Here is a 27,836-nt window from a genome sequence, read left to right on the forward strand (position 1 = left end):
ACACTGGAGTGGGTTGCCATTTCCTTCTCCAGAAAATACTATATTGATAGGTATTTGAAGAACCTGTTGGAGACTTTAGGGAAAAAATTGGGGGGGGGAGTGCAAATGTAAGTACAAGGCAGTTATTAGTGGAATAACTAGAAGTTACCAAAGATGGGAAGGAGGCAGGAACTTGAAGAACACATGAAGCCTCTGACCCAGGGATCCTGCTCCTGGGCACTCACCCAAGGGGAATGGTCACGTGGACGCCCAAGCGTATACACACAAGCGATGTTCACGGTGAAGCCCTGGTGAACTTCCCTGGTGGCCCAGTGGTTAAGACGCCATGCTTCCACTGCAGGGGGTGCTGGTTCAATCCCTGGTCAGGGAACTAAGATCCCACATGCCGAGTGGCTTCAACCAAAGGGGAAATAAAAACACTGTTGCTGAAAGTGAAAGTGTTAGTCACTCAGTCGTGTCTGACTCTGTGCGACCCCGTGGACTGTAGCCCACCAGGCTCCTCTGTCCATGGGATTCTCCAAGCAAGATACTGGAGTGGGTTGCCATTTCCTCCTCGGGGGGGTCTTCCCGACCTTGGGACTTCCCAGATGGCGCTAGTGGTAAAGAACCCTCCTGCCCATGCAGGAGATGCAAGAGACATGGTTCAATCTCTGGGTTGAGAAGATCCCCAAGAGGAGGGCATGGCATCCCACTCCGGTATGCTTGCCTAGAAAATCCCATGGACAGAGGAGCCTGGTGGGCTACAGTTCACGGGGTCACAAAGAGTGGGACATGACTGAAGCACTTAGCATGCAGGGATAGAACCCGGGTCTCCTGCATTGCAGGCAGATTGTTTACCTTCAGAGCCACCAGGGGATCCCTGTTGCTGACCTTCCATCGAATGCTTTCTTTATCATCTTCTTTCTGCTTTTTTTGTTTTCTGTCTGGGAATGTCCTGGTTCTCATAATCTTCCTTATCTCTACTGCTTTAAGGTTTATTACCTGTTTTTCTTGGCTGTCATGATTCTTCTCTTTATCTTCATGACTTTGACCATAAAATGATACCTTTTAATGTTCCAAACTTTCTGCACCTAAAGAAAGGTATTTCACTTTCTTTCATTTTAGGTATTTCACGTCCACTAGGTTACTGCCTTACCGTATCTGAATTTTGATGTGATCAACAATTCAGAAAGAATCTATACAATTAATCTGAAATGAAGGCATACAAATGACAACTCAAATGTGTTTCAGCTGCTGTGATGTGTTGCATCCATCATTATAATCAGATTGTTTGTATGCTTCAGACATTGGTGTATACTTCCATACTCATCGATGGAAATGTGTGGGAGCCTTACCTCAGGAACACTTGTTTCTGTGGCTCTTTTGCTGCCTCGGGCACAGTTTTGCCAACCACACTTCATCAGGATAAGATGCATCAGATATGCAAATTTGCACTCCAACAGACTGGGATGTGGGCTTCCCAGGTGGCGCTAGTGGTAAAGAATTCATCTGCCAATGCAGGAGATATAAGAGATGCAGGTTCGATGCCTGGTTCAGGAAGATCCTCTGGAGAAGTAAATGGCAACCCACTCCAGTATTCTTGCCCAGAGAATCCCATGGACAGAGGAGCCTGGCGGGCTGCAGTCCACAGGGTCGCAAAGAGGGAGACATGACTGGAGCAACTTGGCAGGGCAGAGATGTAGAAAACACAGGGCGTTGCAGTCCACGTGGGTGGACTTGGCTATTTGCCATATCGCGGCCAGTACTTGGAGAGGACACGGGAATTCTGATCAGGTCTATTTCATGTATTTCTTATCAAAACGGAAAAAAAAATGTGATGTGTTTGTAATTGTTTTCACTGCATGCCAGAGTGTATCCCTACCAGAGAAGACCTCTGTTCTGGCCAAGTATTGATGAGAACTGAATCCTCCTTTGACTTCTCACATCTCTGGTAACTGGAAGAATTTTCACCAGCAAACTCCCGGCTTCGTGTATTTCCAACGTCATTTCTCCACACGTTGCCATGCACTGTAGGATCCGTGGGAACTGCTGGTCCTGAACCCTTGACTCCCAGGATGAGCTAGTGACCCCTGACTTCACAGAGAAGTGACCCAACCACATCCACGCCACCCAGGAGCCCAAACCAAGGGTAGCGCTCAGACACAGGGTGGAGGGCGACAGTGGAAGTGGAGCAGAAAGGAGTCGGAACCATTTGTGGTGATGTGGCTTAAGTGTGCAAAACCTACCAAACTGTGAGCATGGTGCTAGGCCCATCCAAGGGGGCCCTTGCACACAAGGGACCTTCGTGCTGGGCCCACCTCTGCTTAACTTCTGCCCCGTGAATGGCAGCTGTTCTTGAAAACACGCCAGACCCCGTCGACTCCCAATCAGGAACCCACTCCCACAGCTAGCCCAGGAGACTCCTCTTCCTACCGCCTCCCTTCTCTCTGCTCTGCTCCTCCTTCTTTCCCACAGGCGCCACCAGCTCCTTCCGCAAGCACCCCCACTTCCCCGGGATGGAGCCGCTGCGTCACCCTGTTTGGGCCTCCCGGATCCAAACTGGCCATGCAGCAGCGGCAAAGGCTCTGAACATTTTGCCTTAATAATTCCACTGTTTTGAGTCAAATGTTGCTTCTCTGTAAGCTCGACTCATCGTCCTGTCCTCCTGGTTCAGATGTTGCTAAGTCACTTCAGTCGTGTCCGACTCTGTGTGACCCCATAGACGGCAGCCCACCAGACTCCCCCGTCCCTGGGATCCTCCAGGCAAGAACACTGGAGTGGGTTGCCATTGCCTTCTCCGTGGTTCAGATGAGAGCCCTTCCAATAGTTCGCACCTGTCTTATCCATCAGTCTGGGTTTGTCAGCCGGTGGTTACATCAGTGCTGGTCAAGGTGCCGGTCTACGAGAAGAGCTTGCAAACCAGCTTCACTCCTGCACACTCGGTTGAGCTCAGCTGACTTTCCTTTGTAGTAAGCTCTATCACGGGGCTTCCCTGGTGGTTCAGACGGTAAAGAACCCACCTGCAGTGCAGGAGACCTGGGTTCGATATCTGGGTCAGGAAGATCCCCTGGAGAAGAGACAGCTACCCACTCCAGTATTCTTGCCTGGAGAATCCCATGGATAGAGGAGCCTGGTGGGCTACGGTCCATGGTGTCAAAAAGAGTTGGACACGACTGAGTGACTAGCACTTATCAAGGAAGCAGGGTGTTGAGTCTGCCCTGTGGCATGCAGTCAGGTAAGAGTGTATGAATGGGCACCCGGTCCACAGGTCATACTTTGAGCAGCACCATCTTTGAGGAGATGATTTACAGTCTCAGGAGGTTTGTAAATAACCTCTCGCTTCCCTGCCTAAGTTCAGAATTACTTGAGAGACACAGGACTTCTTGGACGGGTGTAGATTAAGCTATTAGCTTTATTACTGAAAAGCTGATTAGAAAGCTGAGTTATACATCTGTGGCCCAAGGCACTTCACTGTGAGTTCAAATTCCCTTTGAATTCATTTCACCCACCATGTCCCAGTCTGGTGGGACCGTAACTGACCCCTCCCCAGGGCAGAGAGCCAACCAGGAGGCATGCAGCCTGCAGGTAGGTGATCAGAAAAGGATTGGTTTGAAGGCATTCAATTCTCCTCCCAAACATCACCCATCATTTCCTCTGAGAGCGGAGGAAAAGGTACAAGGTGGGATGAGAGGGCCTAAACCTGCATCCATGGCTTCTGAGTATCTGTGAAGTCCCTGAAATGGAGCTGTGTGTGTGATATTTTTCCAGATAGTCTATAATAGGTATTGTGGGCACCTTGACCAGATCCCTTTCGCCCCAGGGCTGCGATGAGTGTCGTCTGTTAATCACAGCTGCCCCCTTCTCGATGATAACAGCCAACAGACACCGCAGCCCTGGGGCTAAAGGGATCACAGGTACCCCCCTTCTCTGGGCTTCCCAGGTGGCCCTAGTGGTAAAGAACCCACCTGCCAATGCAGGTACATGTAAGTAGACACAGGTTCAATCCCTGGTCAGGAAGATCCCCTGGAGGAGGAAATGGCAACCCACTCCAGTATTCTTGCCTGGAGAATCCAATGGACAGAGGAGCCTGATGGGCTATAGTCAGTAGGGCTGCAAAGAGTCAGACCTGGCTGAAGTGACTTAGCAGGCATGCAGGCCCCATTCTCTGATGAATTTTCTTTGGCCATAAAGCTACCAGCCGCAGAGGCTATACTTGCCCACAGGAGGGGAAACAGACTGCATCAAAGGCTGCCCCCTGGCCTCAAGGTGGGAACAACCGTGTAGCGCAGCTCACGTTCCAGGACCTCTCCTGAGGTCAGGCCGAGCTTACCTGCCGCTGAGACCACCGTCCAGCTTAGTCCTCCCCTGCCTGAGCCTGCTTCCCTCAGTCTCTTTCTCCTTGGAGCCATCCCTCCAAAAATCACTCGTACAAGAACCCCTGTCTCAGGCTCTGCTTCCAAGAGCTCGACCCAGTTCAAGGCTCATTAGCTCTCATCAGATTCTGAAAGTGGTTTAAGATCCCGTAGCGGCGTGGGGGAGGGTGTGTGCGTACGCGCATGCGTGCTAAGTCGCTTCAGTTGTGTCCGCCTCTGCGACCCCATGGACCGTAGTCCTCCAGGCTGCTCTGTCCACGGGATTCTCCAGACAAGAACACTGGAGTGGGTTGCCGTTTCCTCCTCCAGGGGATCTCCCCAACCCAGGGATGGAACACAAGTCTCTTACATCTCCTGCATCAGCAGCTGAGTTCTTTACCGCTGGTGCCACCTGGGAAGCCCAGTGGGTTGTATAGTGACCCCCAGAGATATATATCCATGTCCTGAACCCTGGATCCTGTGAATGTCACCCCCTTTGGAAAAAAGGTCCTGTAGACTAATTAAGGATTTTAAGATGAGATCATCCTGGATTATTCTAAATCCGATGACGAGTACCCTTAAAGAGACACACAGAGAAGCCACATGGAGATGGAGGCAGAGACTGGAGCAATGTGGCCACAAGTCAAGAACACCTGGAGCCAGCAGAGGCGGGGCGAGGCGGGGAGGGAGTGAGGTCCTGCCCGCACCTCGGTCTCAGACTCCCGGCCTCCGGAGACTTCTGATTTATGCCCCCCAGTCGTGATAATTTGTTTCAGCAGCCACACATACCCTGCAAAGGTTAAGAACTGCGTATAGTTATTGAAGCTGAAGTCCTTCCCATGAAACTATGAGAGTGCTGTGACCGACCGTACCCCACCAGCAGCACTGGAGTTTCAGAGTCCCCATTCCCAGACTTTTCAAGTGTTCTTTGTTCGTTTTGTTTTTAGACTGCTGTACAGCCTGCAGGATCTTAGTTCCCCAACCAGGGATTGAACCCATGCCCCCTGCATGGGGAGCGTGGAGTCTCAGCCACTGGACCGCCAGCCGATTTCATCAGGGGACATGGCCTATACTTTGCTGAAATTACTGCATAAGACAGCAGCTTTTCTGTCCCTGGAGGTCAGCATCTCTGCCTTCTCTCAGCATCACTCCACTTGGAACTGTCCCCTCATCATCCCTTTCATGGGGGGGGTTAATTCTTGCTCTAAGAATAACTTTGACGACCTTTTCGTTTTTCCCTCGTCTTCCTCGGGGTTTTGGCAAGCCGCAGCACTTCCCGATGCTGTTTTTCGGGCATGGTGTCATTTCCCAGGACCCATCTCTGTATTTCCTTCATCTGTGTTTTGTCCATCTTCTCACATCAGGCAGCTTGGGCTTGCAGGCTGATCTCTACTACGGCTACCTCTTCTCATCTTCATCATTTTATTATTCATATGATCATCATATGATTATTCATGATTGCATAATCAGGATGGCTTTTTAAAGAAGCTCCCTACTTGCTATTAGCTGACAGAATTAAAGGTTCTCCATTAAAGGGTGGCTCCTTTCTGCTCCCTGAAAGGCAAAAGCTAATGAAATACTTTAACCAAAATGAAAACAGAAAACTTCCAGGAGCAGTTGAGCAGTTGTTTGGGTGGATACTTTCAGAGGTCAGGATAATTGATCTGAGGGCTGTAATTGAGCGAGTAAGGGAGAAAGCAGACTCGGCTCACACCCGGGCACGGATGTGGTGTGAACGCCTGGCCTGCCAGGTGCCGAGTTCACGGGACTCTCGCTTCTCTGCCTGGACCCTGGGAACAGCTTCCTGATTGTCTCTGTGCGTCTAACCAGTGCAGGAATTATGCCTGCCCTTGTGTCTGTACAGCTGGTCACCAACATCTGTACCCTCACCTGATTCCAATGAGTGAAGTGCCTTGTTTTCCATACAACTTGGCCCCTAAGTCACATTAACCACCCCATCCAGTGCTTAAAGAAGAGCCAGCACCTGTTCCAGGCTGGAGCAAAACCCATAGCACACATCTACAAACACACATCCTCCCGGGGGGCATTTCAAGAGGGATTGCCCCCCAGGTCACCAACTGTGCACCCAACCCACCTTCAGACGCTCCAGTTCAGCTCACCAGCACCGTCCACACAGTGTTGCTCAGAGCCTGGGGAAAAGCCGCCCCAGGTTCCAGTTTTCCCGCGGGCCCTCTAGCCCAGTCCACGACCACCAGTCGACATGCCTTCCTGGGAAATGGGAGTTGGGGATGAGCTGACGACCTTGGAGGTCGCCCAGCTCCCTGTCCTCTCTGTCCTGCCTTTCGGACCCCCACGGTGGCTTTCCAAGCAGGACAAGAACACACCATGTATTCTAATCCCTTAGACAGTGGCAGGGCTTCTAAGGAAGCCCAGCATGTCCTACCTGGCAGGTCCAGGTTCATCCTGCGCCCCCCACAGGTCCTGGCAGGAAGCAGGTGCTTGGCACGTGTGTGTTCAATGCGTTTCTACCTCATTCAGGGGTTCCACCCCGCGAAGCCTCTCTCGCCTGCTGCTCTCTCCCGCCAGCCTGTGTCTGGGTGACTTGATGGCTGATCCCCGGGTCAGCTTCCAGGTGTTCATGTCGCTCCCATCACTGTTGTGTTGGCTCAGACAGCTTCCCTCCTGACACCTGGAGAAACCCTGGCTCAGATCTCCCGTGGGCTCTGCCTTTACCGAGAGCTGACTGTGCAGGTTTGGCCTGGAACATGGTGTTTGTGTCATCAGCGGGGTGCTCGGTCACTCGAACCCAGGAAAAGTCCAGCCACTTGCCTGGTGGTCCAGTGCCTAAGACTCCTCACCCCCAGTGCAAGGGGCCCGGGCTCAATCCCTGGTCAGGGAACTAGATCTCACACACCGCAACAGGGGACGGGTATAACCAAATAAATATTAAGAAGGGAAAAAAAAGGGCCCGGCTGTCCCCAGGTATGAGGCATGTATGTCTAGATCCATCATTCTGTCTGTCTCTGGGAATAGCCCCCTCCCCAGTTCTCTGGGCTCCCTCGGGACAGACCCCCTTGCAATGAGGCGGCCACCACTTGTACAGTTATATGGTTAGGGGTGAGGGGACTAAGGTTTACAATTCCTATCCCAAGCATTTCTAGTCAGCTCCCCAGCCCTCCACACCAGCCTCGGTGAGGGGCGAGGGTCCCAGAATGCAAACCTGTTTTCCCTTGTCTGCCCATTCTTCCTTCACTGCACCAGCATCTCCTTGAGGGCCACTAGGGCCCAAGCAGTGCCCAAGAGGTGCCAGGTCCCTGCCTGAGTCCAGGTGGCACTCGGCCACAATCCAGGGCTAGAGAAGAGTGCTGGGCAAAGGGGAAAGTCACGCGACCCCCTGGGCTCCCAGAAGAAGCAGCTCTGGGTGGCCCCTTGAGCACCTGCTCACTAGGGAAGCTGCAGGGATGGCTGGCGGGGCGAGGGGCAGCGGGGCGGAGGTTGGAGTGACCGGATCTGGGGAGGAGAGTGGTGCTGGCAGGAGGTTAAGTGGGGAAGGGGGTGACGGCAGGGCCTGGTAGATGTGCTGAGGAGTTTGGACTTGATCCCAAGGTCAACATGAGCCCTGGAGCAGGGATTCAAATCCATGACCAATAAAGACATGAAAAGACATGCCTACTGGGACTTCCCTGGTGGTCCAGTGGTTAAGATTATAAGCTTCCAACACAGGGGGCACAGGTTTGATCCCTGGCTGGGGAGCTGAGATCCTACAATGCCATGAGGTGTGGCCAAACAAGTAAAAGCATATAATGGCTAAACTAGGGGATGCAAATTAAGATCACAGGGAGAAGCCACCGCACACCCACTGGATTGGAAACGTTTTACTATGTCACAGCAAGAGTTACTGATAATGCAGAGCAATGGGGACTCTGCTGGGAGTGTCAACTGATATAAATCATTGTGAAAGCAATTTGGCTGTGTCAGCTAAAACCGAGGAGTTCAGTACCCAATGAAACATGGGAACATGATTGGAATATCCACAGCAGCCCTGCGGCAGAATGCGACCCAACTGGAAAAAGGAATAAACTAGTTACGCAAGTCAGTGTAAATACACTTCACCATGTTGAACAAAACATAGTCACAGGCAACATATGAGAACCCCTTATTCACATCCAGACACGTCCATCATGTAAGGACACAGACATATGTGGTAAAACAGGACACTGCAGCATGATTGGTGGGGAATTCCCCGGTGGCTCAGTGGTTAGGACTCAGCCAAGGTTCAATCCCTGGCCAAGGAACTAAGATCCCATAAGCTGCGTGGCTCAGCCTAAATAAATAAATTAATAAGAATAATTTCATTATAAAATTAATTTAGTGATAATGGATTTGTTATGAAATTTATTTAATAATAAATTTATCATTAACAAATTAACAATAAATGTATTTATTAATAGTAAATGTATTTATTGACAATAAATAATTAAAACTTCTTTTTTAAAAGACCATAAATTGATGATGTTGAATAACATTCAGCAGGGTGGCCCTGCATGACTCTATTTCTTTGCTCAGAGTCTTACCATCACTCTCTCCAGCTGATATATATACATGATAGGTCAGCATCCTAAGAGAATTCGCTGGGTCCAATGCCCCTCACTGCTGCCATCCTCCCTAAAAAAAGAAATATGCTGGGAGGCTTGCCAACCTTTCTGTTTTAAAGGGGGGACGGGTTTAATAATGATTTCATTTATAGATTTTTTTTAAAAAGAGGTGCAAAGAGATAGCGTCAATGACAGGAACTCCTAGGCCTCTGAGAACAGGGGCAGGCTGCCGCCCCGTGGCAGGGTGGCGGGCACAGTGGTGATGGTGAGTGCCTGGCCTCCCGCCCCTGTGAACAGCCCGGGGTCTCTCTCCACCTGACCCTTCTTACACTTGTCTAATTCCCCAGTTGTTTTATTGTGGATAATGAGACTGAATGCTGACTGAAACGTCGTGTTGGGTGGATTTGCTTGTCCAGTAGTTCTAAATGAGATGCCAAGTTGCTGAAAGGGCTTCAGATTTACAGGGCCGCATGCTGTTGGTGGGCTGCTCAGAACACTGCATTGGGAAGTAGCTTATAAATTAGAAGCTTCTTGGGCTTCCCTGGCGGTCCAGTGTTAGGATGCCTCATTCCCACTGCGGGGGCCACGGTTCAATCCCTGGTGAGGGAACTAAGCTCCTATATGCTATGTGCCTTGGCCAAAAAAAGGAAAAAGAAAAGAATCTTATTATACATTCCTTTGAGGCTTTCCTGGTGGCCCAGATAGTAAGAATTCGCTTGCAATGCAGGAGACCTGGGTTCGATCCCTGAGTTGGGAAGATCCCATGGAGAAGGGAATGACTACCCACTCCAGTATTCTTGTCTGGAGAATCCCATGGACAGAGGAGCCTGGTAGACTTCAGTCCATGGGGTCGCAAAGAGTCGGACACCACTGATCAACTAATGCACTTCATACATCCATTAGCACCTTGAACTGCAAACTCAGCTTTATGATCTGTCACAACATCTTCATTGGGACACACACGGTTGTTAATTAACACACTTACACATGCCTATCTACCCTAACTTCGGATAAAGTAGAGGGTGTTTGCAAAGTGTGGAAGTTTCCAGTAGCTCATTCACTGCTTGATTCTGGATAATAACACACGTGCCCCATTGATTTGTCCTTGAGTGAAAGAATTTAGAACCATATGAAGAACCCATTGCGGGGGTGGGGCTTCCCAAGTGGTGCGAGTGGTAAAGATCCTGCCTGCCAATACAGGAAATGTCAGAGACTCAGGTTTGATCCCCAGGTCAGGAAGATCCCCTGGAGAAGGACACAGCAACGCACTCCAGTATTCCTGTCTGGAGAATCCCACGGACAGAGGAGCCTGGTGGATAGTTCACAGGGTCGCAGAGAGTTGAACAAGACTGAATTGACTTAGCACACGCACCCATGCAGGAAGACAGAAGGAACCTGTTCCAATTATCCTGTCCCTGCCCCCGTTTTCCAGGTAAGGAAACTGAAGCTTCAAGAGACTTGGCGCCAAAGTCAGCAGAGGAGGCACAAGAGAGGGACAAAGCAGCAGACATCCCCTCTCACTGGGCAGGGAAGGGGTTGATCTGGCTCTTGAAGGAGTGGGCATTTTCTAGGAAGGCAGGAGCAGAGATGTGAACAGGCGGGAGGCTGGGGCAGGGAGGCAGAGCCCCTTATTGCAGGGTGTTGATGGGACTGGGGGGCAGGAGGAGAAGCAACAGGACCGTGGCCTTCCAGGGGGCCTGGTCAGGACCCCTTTATGGGAAGTCAGTGCCAAAAATGATGACCCTATTTGTGGCAAGCTGGCCAGACCAAGGTGCCCTCCCCCTGGGCCACCTGGGCACAGTCCTGACAGCCTGGTGACCCCTGGCTCAGTGCAGATGGACAGGGACTGTCAGCTCCCAGGCCTGCCAGGAACATCGCACCTGCTTGTCCCCCTCCCGTTTCAGCTTCTGACCCACCTCACCTCACCTCACCTCGGGGCATCTGAGGATCCACAGCAGCTGGCCTATTCTTCCACTGGCTGAACACGAGGCTGTCCTTGGGGGAGTCTCAGCCTAAAGGCCTCTGCCCTCGTGTGGGCCAAGACAGAGAAGCGGGCAGGGAGGGCAGAGCTGCCTGCTCCCAACCCATCCACCCCCAGCTTTAGGGCCACAACCCTGGGATCCCAGGAGGTGCCAGGGAGGCCGTGCGGCCCGGGGAGGGCTGGACACACACCTGACTCCATCCTAAGACTCAGATGATTTGAGGTTGGCATCTTTTAACCCTCCGGCCTGTCTTTACGTATATGGGGTTTTAGTGAAATACACACACACACACACGTTGCTGTTGTTGTCTCCAAGTTGTGTCCAACTCTTTGCAACCCCGTGGACTGCAACACACCAGGCCTCCCTGTCCCTCACCATCTCCCAGAGTTTGCCCAAGTTCATGGCCACTGAATCGGTGATGCAATCCAACAGCATATATACAAATTATGTATAATTTAACACATATGTATATATATTTTTTTAATTTATAAAAGTTGCCTCCAATTCTCTCACAGTTTCATTCCAACTCAATGACAGGTCGAAAGCTTTGTCACGAATTCTCAAAAGTGAGACATTAATGACAGTGACCGAGGGAATTCCCTGGTGGTCCAGTGGTTAGGACTCTGAGCTTTCACTGCCCAGGGCCTGGGTTCAACCCCTAGTCCGGGAAGAATCTGCAATCCGAGTGGCACAGCCAAAAAAAAAAATGATGGTGATTTGGACTGCATCTCACATAATTCTCTCCTCTTTCCTAACTCTCCAGCTGGCGAAAATAAAGAAAAATGAAATTCCTAAACTTCAATGCCACTTCCAGTTGGAGACCCCAAACACAACCAATCACCTACCTGGCCCTTAGATGGCGCCAAAGGTTAATCTGCCTTCAAAGGGAAGGGGTCCTCCCTCGTCCCTTCCAACACGCAGTTACTCTTTGTGCGTGGAGATGGCAGACGGCCGCCTGCCCAGGCCTGCTCTTGAGCTGGGTTTGGGGGAGAAAGAGACAAGGAAGACAAGACCTAGTTTCAGTTCTTCTCTGTGGATTAGAGCATGGAGGAGGTGCCCAGAGAAACCAGGCAGGAGGAGGTGATCTCGGGCTGAGCTGAACTCCATACAAGTGTCACCTGGAGAAGAGGGTGTCCAGGGGAACGAGCTGACCCGAGGCTCCATTTGGATCCCCTGCCCTGGGGTCACTCCTGCTGTGCCTTCCCCCGACCCCCAGGGGGTGGCTCTGGGAGGGGCTGGAGAATGGAGGTGGGAGGCTGGAGCAAAGCCAGAAACTACCACCACACTAGCAGTCTGTCCTTCCCTTTGAACCTGCTTCTCCACCATATTCTCCTTACAGGTCACCCGGTCAGGGCTGGTGGTGGTGGCGCCCAGCCTCCGACAATCAGCGGGGCTGGGGGCTGGGCTGGGGGCTGGGCTGGGGTGGTCCGGGGGTCTGCAGCCAGCCTCCTGGGTCTGAGAGCACCGAGGTCAGGGGTGGGGATGGGCGACGGTGTGGACTGAGGTCAGAGCAAGAGGTCGGAGGAGTGAAGGGCCAGCGGCATGAGTGGGGCCTGGGGTGTGAACACCCAGACAGGGCTGGGGGTCCCGCGAATCCCGGACATTTCTGCACGGGGAGGTGGGCAGGTAATGCAGAGCAGGTGAATCCAGAAAGAGGCAGGTGACCATGGCATGGAGTCTGGATCCAAGTGGGACCCTGAGCTTGGAGACAGAGGACATCTTAGACGCTCATGTGGACTTGGCAGCTTCAGAATGTGGGGGCTGAAGGGCAAGTCAAAGATGACTTGGAAGGCCTGAAGGTGAGTTCAAGGGAAGATGGCAGAGCTTCTGGAAGACGTCTGCGTTCCTGTCCAGGACTGCCGGCCCCTGTAGGAGCCAAGGATGGGCCTGAACTCAGTCTGTTCCTCCTCTTCAGAAAGATCTGAAGGTTAGGTCTGCGAATCTCCAGCTGAGCCCTACCCCGGGCACAGCGCAGAGCTGCCCACCTGTCCTCTGCCTGACTTGGGCACAGCACAGAGACCAGGGAGGGCTGGATGGGGGACGAGGAACCTTCCAGGAGGGTGTGCCCCCCGGCCACACCCCACACCGGGCCCTGCCTCCCCCAGCAGGCGTCACCCCGCCCCTGACCCCAGGCCCTCTGCCTCCCTGCAGCGAGGCTGTGGTCCTCGGGAAGTGCTGCTCCTGCCCTCACTCGTCCATCTCCCCTCCTGCCCGGCCAGCCCTGCCCACACCTCAGCGTCCCTTCTACTGGACACCGTCCCCTTGGATGCCTCAGAGATGTTTGTGCCCAACACGGTTCACCCTGAACCAGTCACCTGCTGCCCCGGGGTGGCCGCAGCCCCCACACAGGACCCTTTACGTCACCCGGGCTGTCCCTCACTCTCCAGGTCTTGCCCACGCCTGCCCCTTCCCCACCCACCGGCTCTGCAGGTGCAGCCCCCCGTGGGTCTCACTGGTCCCCACCTTCATCCACACCTTGGCCAGAGTGGACATGTGTGCCCAGGACGGCCTCCAATACCTCCCACGGTCCTCGGGCCACGTTTCGGGTCCCCTGGCCCAGCGCACTCACCCCCTGCCTCACGCTGCTGTGTCCCCCAAACCCCATGACTCCCAAGGGCTCCTCCCGCCTCCACTTCCGTTGCCGCCTTGCCCTCCCCTTTTCCCCACTGACTCCTTTTAGATTTCGCTTTCGTTGTTTCTTCGCCTTCTCCTAGGTGCCTCTCCTCCCAGCCCAGCAGCTAATGTCCCCCGCCTCAGCTCTCAGAGGAGCCTCCGGCGTGCCCACACCCTGCCATCTTATGAATACACGGGGCGGCCTGGCTCCACACCTGCCCCCACCATGAGGACAGCGGCCCAATTTCCTGCCCAGTGCGTCCTAGGCCTGCACACGGGCTCAGTAAACAGGCATTAAACGGACGGTGCTCATTAAACAAGACGCTGTTTCCTCCAGCAAGATGGCCGCACTCAGCACTCACAGCAGTGGCACAGCCAGGGCAGAGAATGCATCCCGAGATGAACTGATGAGGGAGTGGCCAACCCCTCCCAGACCTCCAGGAGGGGCTGCCCGACGTGAGCCTCGAAGGATGAGTTAAGATTTGCCAGAAGAACAAATTTGGCACCAAAGTATCCCCAATCTTGCAGTCAAATGGAAAACTGGTTTGCTCTGTGGAAACGTACCATAGAGTGGACTCATACACACACACAGCCAGAAACAGAGGGCTGGCCCCCTTCCCTGGCTCGCAGCGCTCATCCCCACCTTTGGGGCTGTACTGTCAGCCCTCCTGCCCCTCTCAAGTTAGAGCTCAAACCGTGCAGGATAGATTCCTGGTGTTCCATGGCTGCCAGCGAGGTAACCCTGTCTCCCTGCTCTCCATCAAGGGAACAACAGGGTGCCCATCCACGGCACACCCACTGCATGCCAGGGGCCAAGGCTTCCTGGGGATTAGCTCAGGGCATCCTTCCATGTCCCTGTCGTAGATGGGACAATAACAAAGCACAGCGAGGTTGCATAGTCTGCTCAGAGTCACACAGCCAACAGCTGACCGTGGCACAACAGGCAACCTGCTCCCCGTCAACTGTGCCGATTTCCAAAGCGTGGATTTTCCAACATGGTTACAACTTGACTGAATGTTTCCCAAGGTCATTGCTACTCGTCAGTTTTTTAAAAACAGCTTTATGAGATATACCTGATATGGAATAAAATGCATGTGTAAAGTACAATTGATACCTTCTGACATCGGCATGCACCTGTGCAATCACTCCTACCACGGAGATGAGATAGTGAACAGACTCACCACCTAAAGTTTCCTCCTTCCGACTCCTGTCGGCCCTACCCCCAGGCAACCACAGATCCTGAGGGGTTTCAGCTCGCATTTCCTAAAATTTTATATAAACTACTGGTATCTTTCCTTTGGCAAAATTATTTCATGTATAAAACATTTACCAAGATAGGCCGCAACCTGCGCCATAAACAATAAATCTGACAGAATTCAAATCACGCCATGCACATTCTGTGACCATCGTGGAGTTAAACATTCAGTTCAGTTCAGTTCAGTCACTCAGTCGTGTCCGACTCTTTGAGACCCCATGAATCACAGCACGCCAGGCCTCCCTGTCCATCACCAACTCCCGGAGTTCACTCAAACTCATGTCCATCGAGTCAGTGATGCCATCCAGCCATCTCATTCTCTGTCGTCCCCATCTCCTCCCGCCCCCAATCCCTCCCAGCATCAGAGTCTTTTCCAGTGAGTCAACTCATCGTATGAGGTGGCCAAAGTATTGGAGTTTCAGCTTCAGCATCAGTCCTTCCAATGAACACCCAGGACTGATCTCCTTTAGAATGGACTGGTTGGATCTCCTTGCAGTCCAAGGACTCTCAAGAGTCTTCTCCAGCACCACAGTTCAAAAGCATCAATTCTTCGGCGATCAGCTTTCTTCACAGTCCAACTCTCACATCCATACATGACCACGGGAAAAACCATAGCCTTGACTAGACGGACCTTGGTTGGCAAAGTAATGTCTCTGGTTTTTAATATGCTATCTAGGTTGGTCAAAACTTTCCTTCTAAAGAGTAAGTGTCTTTTAAGTTCATGGCTGCAATCAACATCCGCAGTGATTTTGGAGCCCCCAAAAATAAAGTCTGACACTATTTCCACTGTTTCCCCATCTATTTCCCATGAAGTGATGAGTTAAACATTAGATATCAATAATAAATATCTGGAAAGCCTCCAAGTATTTAGAAACTAACACATTTATAAATTATCCAAAGAAGAAATCAAAAGGGGAATTAGAAAGCTATTGATTTACATGAATAAACACGTGTACAGTAGTTACTGTGTGCCAGGTGCTGTCTTGGGCCTTTTCCCAAAACAGAATGAGCTAACCTTAGGCCTTACAACAGCTCTGTGAGGAAGACACATATCCATTCTGCAGACACTAAACCTCGAGGCCCAGAGGGAGTAACGACGAGTTGCCCCAGAGCACAGGGAAGCAGTGACAGAGCTGGGATTTGAATCCAGGACACCTACCCCCAGGGTCCGGCTTGGTGTCCCAGCTCACTAATGGAGGGACACGGAAAGGTTTCAAAATGAGGAGAAAGATGGTCAGATTGCCCTGACAGCCAAGATCACTTTAGGATGAGTTCAACAAATACTCAGCAGCTAAGTCTGCAGGACTTGAGGGTATATTAGACATAGCATGGTGGAGGAAGCGGGAGAAGGCTGGGAGTTACAGGAAGAAGTGAGTGGAGACCACGGGGGTAGGGCTCCGTGGAGCTCAGGCCAGGAGGGAAGGTGCCCACAGGCTGAGAACCCATCTCTATCAGGGGACAGGCTGGGCCTGGCAGGAAAGCCCAGGCAGGAAGGGGCCCCTAAGGAAATGCCTGTGCTGAAGCTCCCCTAGAACCACGGGGAAAGACACAGGTGTTTCAGGTCGAGGCGAGACCACGTCCCAGCCCTGCGCGGGCAGGCCGCTGGCGGAGTGAGGGTTAGAGAGGAGCGTGGCAGGGTGCGCGGCGGGAACCGAGGGCCGGTGGCTCGGTGGGGGCGCCCTGCAGGCCTGGTCTGTCTCCCGGGAGGGATGGGGTGTCCCACAGGGTCTGGGGCGTGTGTGCGGGAGCGGGAGTCACGGCCAGCTCTGGTTCTCCCAGCCTGCCCCAGCAACGGGGTGGGGGACGCACACTGGACACGCCCGGGCAGAAAGCGGTTTGGCAGGTGAGCCGCGGCGCGAGGGCGCTGGGGCGGGCCGCGGCCGGGGCCGGAGCGGCGGGGACGCGCTCGCGGAGCCCGGGGGGCGCGGGCGGCGGGCGTGGGCGCGGCAGCCGGGCCTGGAGGCCGCGAGCGCCCTGCGCCCGCGAGGGGACGGGGCAGGAGCGGCAGGGGAGCGGGGTCCCCGGACGGCCCGGGCCGTTGGTTTGGAGCCGGCGCCGGGAGGGACGGGGCGAACCGTCCTGCCCTCGGCCACCGCGGCCGGTAGGCGGGCGGGCGGCAGGAGCCAAAGAAGGGGGTTAAGGTTGGGGGCTTGCGGGGAACGCCGGGTCAAGTGGCCGCTGGAGAGGACGCGAGGGCCCGGACACCGGGGTCCTCACAGCCGGGGCTCGGAGCGGTTCGTCCACGCCAACTCTTAAACGGCCAGGGCCACGGCAGCGGGGCGGAAAGAAGGAAGCGGGCCGGGCCGCCGGAGGCCACCGGGAAAGTTCGGCGCCGCCGCCCCGGCCGCTCCCCTAGTCCTCCCGCTCCTCCCCTCCCTCCTCCCCCGCCCAGGCCGCAGGGAAAACCCGGGCAGCCTGCCGGGAGCTGCCACCCCATCTGGGGTCGGAAACACGTTTTACTCCTTCCCTCGGCGGACGCTAACCACCCCCACCCACCCTCACCACGTGGCTGGTGGTTTCCAGTCTGTTCTCCCCGTTTTAGGGGGCTCAGGACGCCCCGCGCTGATGTCACAGCCTCCCAAAGGGGGCTCAAGCCCCAGTGTGAGAACCCGGTTCCTGGAAAAGCTGGGTTTCTGTGGAGACTAGGAAGTGGAGGGAGTCGTCAGTCAAGTTTGTTTACATCATAAGGAGCTTCCAGATTGTTCCCAAGAGCGGGAGGTGGGGTAGGGGTGGCAGTGGTAGAAGGCACTGGCGACAAAGGAGACCAGAGGAAGGGGATGGCGAAGCGGGAGAGGCCTGGGCAGGGCAGGGGTGCGCTGCTGGGGAAGCCTCGGCTTCCTGGACCGCCAACGCCCCCCTACCCCGTTTTCCACCGCGCTGAAGACCCAAGATCCTCTCCCCAACCCCCACAACCGCCAAGCTTCCCACAACGGTGATCCGACACTAGTCACACTTTTAGAATTCCCATTTAGAAATTATCCTTTAAAGCAAGTTAATTACCCATACCATGAATTACATACTTCACGTGCGCCAGATAGCTACTAAGTTGCTCAGTCCTGTTCGACTCTGCAACCTCTTGTGTTGTGTAGACCGCCAGGCTCCTCTGTCCGTGGGATTCTCCAAGCAAGAACACTGGAGTGGGTTGCCATGCCCTCCTCCAGGGGATCTTCCCAACCTAGGGATGGAACCCAGGTCTCCTGCATTGCAGGCAGATTCTTTACCACAGAGCCTCCATTATACGGATATCTCAAATTACATAGAAGAATAAAAAGAGATGGGCCTTTTAACAAAATCATGATGCGAGCGTGGGCTGGGTCAGCATGCATGGTCACCAAGTCCCAGAATTCCAGACTAGGGCCTGCAGAGCGTTCAAAGATGCGGTTTTAAAACAAATCCAAAGTAGGTAACAGAGAAGTCACCAGCATAGACGGTAAAGAATCCTCTTGCAATGCAGGAGGCCTGGGTTCGATCCCTGGGGTCGGGAAGATACCCTGGAGGAGGGCATGGCAACCTACTTGAGTATTCTCTGGAGAATCCCCATGAACAGAGGAGCCTGGCGGGCTACAGTCGCAAAGAGTAAGACACGACTGAGCAACTAAGCACAGCACAAAGTAGGTACAAATGCCCAAAGAACTAAGCAAAGGCTGGGAGAATTCGGGACTGTGTCCCTTTCAACATTTCCCGCCCTGGGCGCAATCGGGCCTAAGGACAGGACGAGTCCCCATATCGGAGTAGTGGCCTGCCTTGGGGCTGGGTAATGGCGGTTTGTTCCAGGGCCCACCTCTGGTTCAGAACCAGCCGAACGGACCCACAAGGCTCTGGAGCTCCCCTCTGCTCCCCCTGCACACACCCTGGTCACCCCTTGCTCACAGACGGCTGCACCCCACAACCAGGATGGGGCTCCGAGCCTCCGCGTTAACGAGGCTCTGGCAGGGACTTGTTGCTCGAATTCCTAGGGCCCTGAACCCATAACCGCTGGCCCTGGCAAAGAGATGCGCCCTGGCCCCCTAATCGCTGCCCGGACCCCCCAAACCCCTAACCATGGAACTGAGCCTGCGGTCAATGCCCCAAGCATATACATGTGACACAGGACTGGACCCCCTCACCCCGGCTTTGACCCCTAAACGCGGCCTCAAGGCTCGAAACGTGGCCCCAGGCCCGCAGTCGGGGGATCCCGATGCTGCGGGGATCCGGAGCGCACACTATATGGGGACATGCTTTAACCACCGGGAGTTTACTTTTCTGGACCTCCCAGAGCCGTGGGCACGGGCGATCAGCTCCCGGGGCCTGGACAGAGGTTGGGGTAGGGGGAGCCGACGTTAGGCCGACGCGCTCCGAGCGGGGGTGCCGGGCCCGTGGCAGGAGGCCGGCGGGACGCAGAACGCCGCGCGCGCGGGCAGGTAGGTCCGGGAACGGCCGCCCCGGAAGGCGCGAGAGCGGCCGGAACGCTCCGGGTCGCGCAGGCGCAGTGCGGCGGGCGCGGGCGCGCTTGGCACGCAGGCGCCGTGAGGCGTGGGAGCGCGCGGCGCGGCCCCGAGGAGGGGGCGGGCGGCCTCCAGTGCGCAGGCGCAGGTGCGCGGCCGCGCCGGCAGTTGGGGAGGGTTCTTCCGGAAGGTTCGGGAGGCTTCTGGAAAAGGCGCCGCGCGCTGGGCGGGCCCGCCTCTATATAAGCGCGGCGCGGGGGCGGCGCGCCAGTTGCCTCTGCGTCCCTGTGCTGCGTCGTTGCGGAGCTCGCGCTAGTCCTTCAGCCAAGGTGAGGGGAGGCGGTTGTAGGGGGACGCGGGGATCCGGGGGAGGGGGTCGGGTGGGCGGCGGCGAGGGCAGCCTCCGGGGCCCCTTGAGGCCGGCGGGCCCGGGGCGGCCGCGATTAACCCGGCAGGCCTCGGGCCTGCGGCGGCCTCCCGTCCCCTCCCCCGCCTCCGCTGTCGGGAGCGAGTGGGCCCGGGGGCTCCGGGGGTCGTGCGGGATGGTGAGGGTCGGCGTCTGCGGCCCGGGAGGGGGCTCCCCCGGCCGCGGGCGGGGGCGCCCGGGCGGAGCGGCGGCCGTGTGGCCGGCGTGGGCTGCGGCGGCGGCGGCGGCGGCGCCCGGCCGCCGGAATGAGGTCATCCTTTGTCAGCCGGCGCCTCCCGCGCGCTCCGGGCTCGGAAGCAGGAGCGAGACGCGGCGGGGAGGGGTCCGGCCGGTGGCCTCATAGACTCCGCGTCCCCCCGCAGATGCCCGAGGAGACCCAGGCCCAGGACCAGCCGATGGAGGAGGAGGAGGTGGAGACGTTCGCCTTCCAGGCGGAAATTGCCCAGTTGATGTCACTGATCATCAACACTTTCTACTCGAATAAGGAGATTTTTCTGAGGGAGCTGATTTCAAATTCGTCCGACGTAAGTCCCTCAATGCGGAGTGGAGTGTTTGTGTCAAACGACACTGTTCTAGGGGGGATGTTGTGCGTCATCACGTGTGTCTTTTTTTAAATAGGCCTTGGACAAGATCAGGTATGAGAGCTTGACGGATCCCAGTAAGTTAGACTCTGGGAAAGAACTGCACATTAATCTCATTCCCAACAAGCAAGATCGAACCCTCACCATCGTGGACACCGGCATTGGGATGACCAAGGCCGATTTGATTAATAATCTGGGCACCATCGCCAAGTCCGGGACCAAAGCGTTCATGGAGGCCTTGCAGGCTGGCGCTGACATCTCCATGATTGGCCAGTTTGGTGTCGGGTTTTATTCAGCCTATTTGGTGGCTGAGAAAGTGACCGTTATCACTAAACATAATGATGATGAGCAGTACGCCTGGGAGTCTTCTGCAGGAGGGTCCTTCACAGTGAGGACTGACACAGGTAGGCACCTGAGAACAGGGTGGGGTGCTGTAGGCACTGGAACCTCAAAGAAGGTGTGAAGTTTGTAGGGTTTTTTCTTTTTAAAACCTCTTTCCCTGGAGGGTGATAGCATGCACTTGTGGTTGTTTATCTCGGGCAAGGCCTATAACTGCCCTCGAACTTTTCCCAGTTGTAACCGCAAGCTTCTGCTTCATAGACTTTTCAGATAACTGCCCGGGAGAGCGAAATAGTATTTTACTTGCCTTGATCAGGCTATTGTGATTAAAATTTGCCGCCATCTCTGGACTTGCTTTTCAGGAGAACCGATGGGGCGCGGGACAAAGGTTATTCTGCATCTGAAAGAAGACCAGACTGAGTACCTGGAGGAGCGGAGAATAAAGGAGATTGTGAAGAAGCATTCTCAGTTCATTGGCTATCCCATCACTCTTTTTGTGAGTTTCGATGTATCTTGTATACTAGGTTACTGAAGTGACTGAACTGAAATCCTGTTAGTCCTTAGTGCTTTTCATAAGAGATCCAAACTTGCACTAATTTCTTGGGCTAGTGGGTCGACTCTTGCAAAGTTCCCAGGGTGGCATTGGTGTATGTGCTGCAGTCTCCTTTAGCTTTTTCCCCCCAGTTTTGTGATGGAGAGGTGACATGATTTGTCCTTTGAAGGTGGAGAAGGAACGCGATAAAGAAGTTAGTGATGATGAAGCAGAGGAGAAGGAAGACAAAGAGGAAGAGAAGGAGAAAGAAGAAAAGGAATCTGACGACAAGCCCGAGATAGAAGACGTTGGCTCAGATGAAGAGGAGGAAGAGAAGAAGGACGGGGACAAGAAGAAGAAGAAGAAGATCAAGGAGAAGTACATCGATCAAGAAGAGCTGAACAAGACAAAGCCTATCTGGACCAGAAACCCTGATGACATCACTAATGAGGAGTATGGCGAGTTCTACAAGAGCCTGACCAACGATTGGGAGGATCACTTGGCGGTCAAGGTGAGTGACTGCTAAATGCTTCAAAACCACCATCCCTGCAGATGTTTGGGGCAGCATTCTGTTCCCCGATACCCAATGCTTTGCCCTTAGGTAACTGTTGTGCATGGGATTTTCTGTTGGTGCAAGTTGTTTGCCCTGTGTTAATCTTGATTGTTTTTATTATAGCATTTTTCAGTTGAAGGACAGTTGGAATTCAGAGCCCTTCTTTTTGTCCCAAGACGAGCTCCTTTTGACCTGTTTGAAAACAGAAAGAAGAAGAACAACATTAAGTTGTATGTTCGCAGAGTTTTCATCATGGATAACTGTGAGGAGCTAATCCCTGAATACCTGAGTAAGTATAGTCTGATTTGAAGAATGATTACTGTTAATGGTCAAAGAGATTCATTCTGGAAATTCCTGATTTTTAAACTAAACATGGGGAAAATCGTTCATCTTTGGTTTTTTTTGGGTTTACAAATTTGTCAGTTTTTGTCTTCGGAGTGACTGGCTGCATTTGGTCTGTTTTTCAGATTTCATTAGAGGTGTGGTGGATTCTGAGGATCTCCCTCTGAACATTTCCCGTGAGATGTTGCAACAAAGCAAAATCTTGAAAGTTATCAGGAAGAATTTGGTCAAAAAGTGCTTGGAACTCTTCACTGAACTGGCAGAAGATAAGGAGAACTATAAGAAATTTTATGAGCAGTTCTCTAAAAATATTAAGGTTGGTTAGAAACACATTTGACTATTTAGGAGTAGGAATCAAACTGATTTTTCATTTGAAATAGTTGAACACAGAGAAAGTGTTCCTAAAGCTAACAATGTCTTTCAGCTTGGAATACATGAAGATTCTCAAAATCGGAAGAAGCTTTCAGAGCTGTTGAGGTACTATACTTCTGCTTCTGGTGATGAGATGGTTTCGCTCAAGGACTATTGCACAAGAATGAAGGAAAACCAGAAACACATCTATTACATCACAGGTAATCTACGGCAGTAAATGTGGCCCCATAGGAGCAGGTGCGTGTGTTTTCCACCCATGTGGCGGTACACATGATTCAGTAGGTGTTACTCTAACAGAAATGAGACTGCTGTTAGAAGAGCTAAAACTTTTGTTTCCTAGGTGAGACAAAGGACCAGGTAGCCAACTCGGCCTTTGTGGAGCGTCTCCGGAAGCACGGCTTGGAAGTGATCTACATGATCGAGCCTATTGATGAGTACTGTGTGCAACAGCTGAAGGAGTTTGAGGGGAAGACCTTAGTGTCAGTCACCAAAGAGGGCCTGGAACTTCCAGAAGATGAGGAAGAGAAAAAGAAACAAGAAGAGAAAAAGACAAAGTTTGAAAACCTCTGCAAAATCATGAAGGACATTTTGGAGAAGAAAGTTGAAAAGGTGTGTGAATACGGTCTTTTTTCCTTTATTTTCTGGTTACTAACCCTTCTTAGGGGTGTTAAGTGTCTTTTGAACACGTCAGGTATACATAGTCATTGAGATGTTGAAAGACACGAGAACTTAAAAGGAGCTTAAAGCTTCGGATTTGCAGTAGTATTTGCAGATAGTGTTTGATTTGTTAATACTCAGGTTTCTTATTCAAATAAACCTGGTAACAAGTACTGAGAATGGAGAATCTCTCTGCCCAATTACCACTGTATACTGTCTTTTTTTGATGAAAGGTGGTTGTGTCAAACCGGTTGGTGACATCCCCATGCTGCATTGTCACAAGCACATACGGCTGGACAGCAAACATGGAACGGATCATGAAGGCGCAAGCCCTGAGAGACAACTCAACAATGGGCTACATGGCAGCCAAGAAGCACCTGGAGATCAACCCTGACCATTCTATCATTGAGACCTTGAGGCAAAAGGCAGAGGCCGACAAGAATGACAAGTCTGTGAAGGATCTGGTCATCCTGCTGTATGAAACAGCTCTCCTGTCTTCTGGCTTCAGTCTGGAGGATCCCCAGACACATGCCAACAGGATCTACAGAATGATCAAACTTGGTCTCGGTAAGCCTTGTGCAAGTACCATGTGGAATAATACCATTGGAGAAAAAGATATGTAAACACATGACTGTTGAAAAGGTGAACTTTCAGCAATTTCAACAAGTTGGGCTCTCCTCCATTTGGGAAAAACTGAAGTCAAATGAGTTAAAAGGGGGTTAAATAAGCCCTTTTCATTGTGTACCTTGTAATTCGCTCAGCCTTGAGAGTGGGTATGATGAACCTGCAGTGTTGGACTGATTATGTGGCTTTAAGAAAACTAATCCATGTTTATTTCCTTAAAGGTATTGACGAGGATGACCCCACTGCTGATGACAGCAGTGCTGCGGTCACTGAGGAAATGCCACCCCTGGAAGGAGATGACGACACGTCCCGCATGGAAGAAGTAGACTAAGCGCTGCGTGAGGATCGCTTGGCTGTGTGTTCAGCACTGTCTCCATTCCCTCTAATGTGTTTCCAAGTATTTCTTTATTTTTGTTAACATTTAAAAATCTGTATGGCATGACAGCTACATAAGGGGATAAGATTTCTTTATGCTAAGTGTGATACTGTGATACTTTCAGCACTAAAGCAGAGCTAGTTGTTTTTTCCTAGTTTCATGTTGGCTTATTTTAACAGATGGAAGTAGTTAACATTTGTTGTAAGCTGTGTATGTAACCTCTGTTAACTTTGTGGTCCGAAGTGTTTAGCTATCAAACGGATTCTTTAGTAGAACAAAATTTTCTGTCACTGAAGTGTTCTGAAGTATATACCTGAAACACTTGTATGTTTTCATCTTCTGGGTTATACTTTTTAAAACTTTTCATCCCCTGTAGTTAACGACTGCATGTGCCAGGCCTCTAGAAGTTAGTGTGTTAAGCTGAACCAACTCGATTGGAGTCACTGTCCATACATAGGGCTTGTTTTCCAAAGAAAAATATTGTTTAGAGTAGCAAAATTATAAGTCTGCCCAGGCATGTTATAAAGCCTCTGGAAAAGTAACTTGGAGCAAGTTTTGTGAATGGAAAAGTAGTGCTCAAGTCACATTCTGCTTCAAAAAGTTGTAACAAATACAGATGAATTAAAAGAGATGATGTGTAATGCTTTATTTGTGGGGGTGGTCCCAGAATGTAAAACAGGTGTGCGCCTCTTGCCTAGGAGAGTCAAGGAAGCAGGTGGTTGGTGTGGCCTCCCTAGAGCCTTACTGCTGTGACCTGAGGGTGCTCAGGCAGCTTAAAAGACACAGGAGAATGGAACCTGCTGCTTCTGTGTCCATGTGTTAGATTTTGTAATAACATCCTTCTGCTTTAGGATTTCAGTGTCTAAGCTACACTTGGATGGTATTGGTGAAACGGGATGTGCAATACCGCCCTTTCACTGCCTTGCCCTTAAGAACCACAGCTGCTGAGCACCTTCCCGCCTGAAACCATCTCTGCAGCTTGTTCTCTGGTTCTTTATTGAGCCTCAGGAGGCTTCTGACAATCATAAGCAGCACACAGCAGTTGGAGAGGGCAGGGGTGAGCATTAGAGTAGTTGGTGGGAGGTCTACCCAGAATTTGTACCTAGAGCCTGAGAGAGGCCTGGAGAGTCCATAGACTGGAAGGTCTGTCATGGATAGTAAGCGCTGGTGGGTAGTAAGTGCTTGGTAAGCAATAATCTCTCTTAATCCTTAACAATTTAATGCAGCAGAAGTTTTTAACTGCCTTTAATCTAAGGAGTGCTTCCCTGATTGTAAGGCATCTGCCTGCAACGCGGGAGACCCTGGTTCGATTCCTGGGTCAGGAAGATCCGCTGGAGAAGGGATAGGCTACCCACTCCAGTATTTTTGGGCTTCCCTTGTGGCTCAGCTGGTCTGGTGCCAGCGGTCCTGCTATTCAGGAATTAGTAATTGAAGGGCAAAAAGAAGTTTTCTTATTTCCCACCTCTAGTAAGGAAACTAAGAATTCCATTCAAATTAAAAGTATTAGCTCCTCTATAAATGGTCTCCAGTGAGAAAAAAATGCCCACAGAGCATTTCCCCCCCTGAATTACGGAAAGTGTTTATGGCAGGTGAGTAATTGGAACTGCCCCCCAGCAAGCCCTGTGCCAGAGGTGGACCACGGAGACCACAGGTGCCCACCCCTGGGGGCAAGAAGATAAGGTAAAGGACACAAACACCAGGCTGGCGGTGACCTTCAACTGTCAGGGGGTCCCCAGCCTACAACTGCCAAGTCCAGTGCTGCACACTTCCATAACTAGTCCCACCCTGATGAGTGTACAGAGCGCTGGAGAGCAGAGATGGGTATGTGCTCAGTTGCTAGCTCGTGACCAACTGTGACCCCCATGGACTTTAGCCTGCCAGGCTCCTCTGTCCATGGAGTGGGGTGCCATTTCCTTCTCCAGGGGATCTTTCCTAACCAGCCTGCTGCTCCTGCATTGACAGGCAGATAGTCTACCACGGAGCCACCAGAGCGGAAAGGACTTTGACTCAGGGATTATGTGGTGGTGAGAAGTCTACAAAACCAGCACGTGGATTCATCAGCAGAGCCAAGTCCCAAGATGGGAGATCAGTGTACAAAATAGAATTTAAATTTTGTTAGCAGGAAAAAAAGTCATCAGTGTTTTAAAATGCCTACTAGCATTTTTAAATCTGTAATAGAAAACAAAAAATTGTAATCGCATACTAAACAGGAATAAATTTTACAAGAAGTTATGCAAGACCCTGCATCTGAGAACTGGAAAGCGGAAATTAGAGACTGAGGTAAACGGAGAAAAGTGAAAGAAACCAGACAGAAGAAACACTATCTCCTGTGTCATTTCATAGACTTTTAGGAAAGGCACAACTCTGACGATGGAAAGCAGGAACCCTAGTGGGGACTGGACTGCAGGGGTTCCAGGTGGGAACTTGTGCCCCGAAACTTGTGACAGCTGCACAGCTGTGTATGTTATTGAAATTCCAGCTGAAATAGACAAAATGGCTGAATCTTAACTGTGTTTTGTACACAAACAGCAAATGAAAAAGCAAAGCTATAGAAAGCGGTCTGTACTGATTAAGAAGTCCGTTTGAGCGAGTGCTGCACCTCATTACTTCACATGTAAATCAGCTAATACAAACACAGCCTGTTCTGGCGTTTTCCAGGTAGTGGGCTTAGCAGGTGCCTGGTGTTTAACTGGGGCTCACTACTCAGCCGGTCACCTTGCTCGGGCTCAGGTACCCCATACTTTCTGCAGTGTAACCTCTTGCAAGCCCCAACCCAGGCCTCGCCCTTCTAGAATTTTCTTTAGACTGCCATGGCCTTGCTGTCCTCTGAACTCAGTAGTTGCTATCAAGCACAGATTCCTCATGCTTTCATTGAACACCAGCAAAGGACCAGCCCAACACACGAAAAGATGCATCACGGGGTTTCCCTGGGCGTCCAGCGGTAAAGAATCCCCCTGCCAGTGCAGGGGACATGGGCTCAAACCCTGATCTGGGAAGATGCCATTGAGCAGCTAAGCCCATGTGCCAGAACTATTGAAGAGCCTGTGCCCTAGAGGCCCTGCTCTGCAACAAAAGAAGCCCCTGCAATGAGAAAGCCCATGCGCTGCAATGAAGAGCAACCCCAGCTCACCGCAACTAGAGAAAAGCCTGCACAGCAGTGGAGACCCAGCACGGCCGAAGATAAAAAACTACAAAGAAACATGCATCATTGCGGAAGGCAGTCATGCCAAAGGTCATGGAGCCCCAATTGTGGCTGGAAGTACAGAGGGGCTCAGCTGGTGGGGCAGGGTGGGCAGGAGTGTGGGAAGGCTCCAAGGGGGTGGTGTGTGTGGGGGTGTGCTCCAGGAAGAGGGTGACTGCGGATGGAAATGGGGGCACTTCCCAGTGTAACCAAGTCTTGAGAGCCTGGATGTGTTGGGTCTTGAGAAGGGACCCCTGAGCGTCTGAGTGATGAGAGAAAGCTAGAAGGTGAAACCTACTGAGTGTGTCTTGAACCATCAGCCTTGAACCTGCATTGGAGACTGTCCAGCTACTTAGGTGATGGGAAGAGGGTCACCATGGTCTGCCATGGGGCTGCTTTTTCAGAATAGGGGGGCCCACCCCTTGGGAAACGTCCTCAATACCAGGAATCCTGAGTGGATTTGGTGTGTGTGACAAGTCAGCTCCACCATCTCCGTGACGCCTCACCTTCGTGCCAGATACCCCTCGTACCAGCTTACCTTACACACGGGAAAAACAGCACTGAGAAATCCAGGGCACCACCACAGTGGCAATCCCACACTCCGGTCTGACGAGCCTACCTTTGGCAATGGGGTTTAGGAAGAGCCAACAGGAGCAGTCCTGACTCTCCAACATAGATGTGTGTGCTTGGT

At 52.3% G+C, this 27,836-nt stretch overlaps 1 protein-coding gene and 1 long non-coding RNA gene across 2 annotated transcripts; one reads left to right on the top strand and one right to left on the bottom strand.

The window, feature by feature from the left end:
• Nucleotides 1-8,484: 8,484 nt before the first annotated feature.
• LOC129550667 (uncharacterized) lies at nt 8,485-17,807 on the bottom strand. Its single transcript, XR_008684871.2, has 4 exons — nt 17,240-17,807; nt 11,715-11,845; nt 8,867-8,957; nt 8,485-8,616 (listed from the first exon to the last, which is right to left on the bottom strand). It is a non-coding gene; the product is annotated as an uncharacterized LOC129550667 (long non-coding RNA).
• Nucleotides 17,808-19,355: 1,548 nt separating this feature from the next.
• Nucleotides 19,356-24,593, top strand: HSP90AA1 (heat shock protein 90 alpha family class A member 1). Its single transcript, XM_055418565.2, has 11 exons — nt 19,356-19,490; nt 19,951-20,112; nt 20,207-20,573; nt 20,871-21,004; nt 21,231-21,551; nt 21,717-21,882; nt 22,061-22,251; nt 22,360-22,507; nt 22,648-22,916; nt 23,198-23,531; nt 23,810-24,593. The coding sequence occupies exons 2-11, from the start codon at nt 19,951-19,953 to the stop codon at nt 23,917-23,919; spliced, it is 2,202 nt and encodes a 733-aa protein (XP_055274540.1). The 5' UTR covers nt 19,356-19,490; the 3' UTR covers nt 23,920-24,593.
• Nucleotides 24,594-27,836: the final 3,243 nt, after the last annotated feature.

Source organism: Moschus berezovskii, chromosome 21 (assembly GCF_049115385.1).
Source record: "Moschus berezovskii isolate FMDL1 chromosome 21, NW_MosBer_1.0, whole genome shotgun sequence".
NCBI classification, from domain to species: Eukaryota; Metazoa; Chordata; class Mammalia; order Artiodactyla; family Moschidae; genus Moschus; species Moschus berezovskii.

Excerpts from the sequence above, each read along its gene's own strand:
- HSP90AA1 (XM_055418565.2), top strand. The coding sequence starts at position 19,951 with ATGCCCGAGGAGACCCAGGCCCAGGACCAGCCGATGGAGGAGGAGGAG. Across the intron at positions 21,883-22,060 it reads GCTAATCCCTGAATACCTGA|ATTTCATTAGAGGTGTGGTG; the intron begins GTAAGTATAGTC and ends TCTGTTTTTCAG. Across the intron at positions 23,532-23,809 it reads AATGATCAAACTTGGTCTCG|GTATTGACGAGGATGACCCC; the intron begins GTAAGCCTTGTG and ends ATTTCCTTAAAG.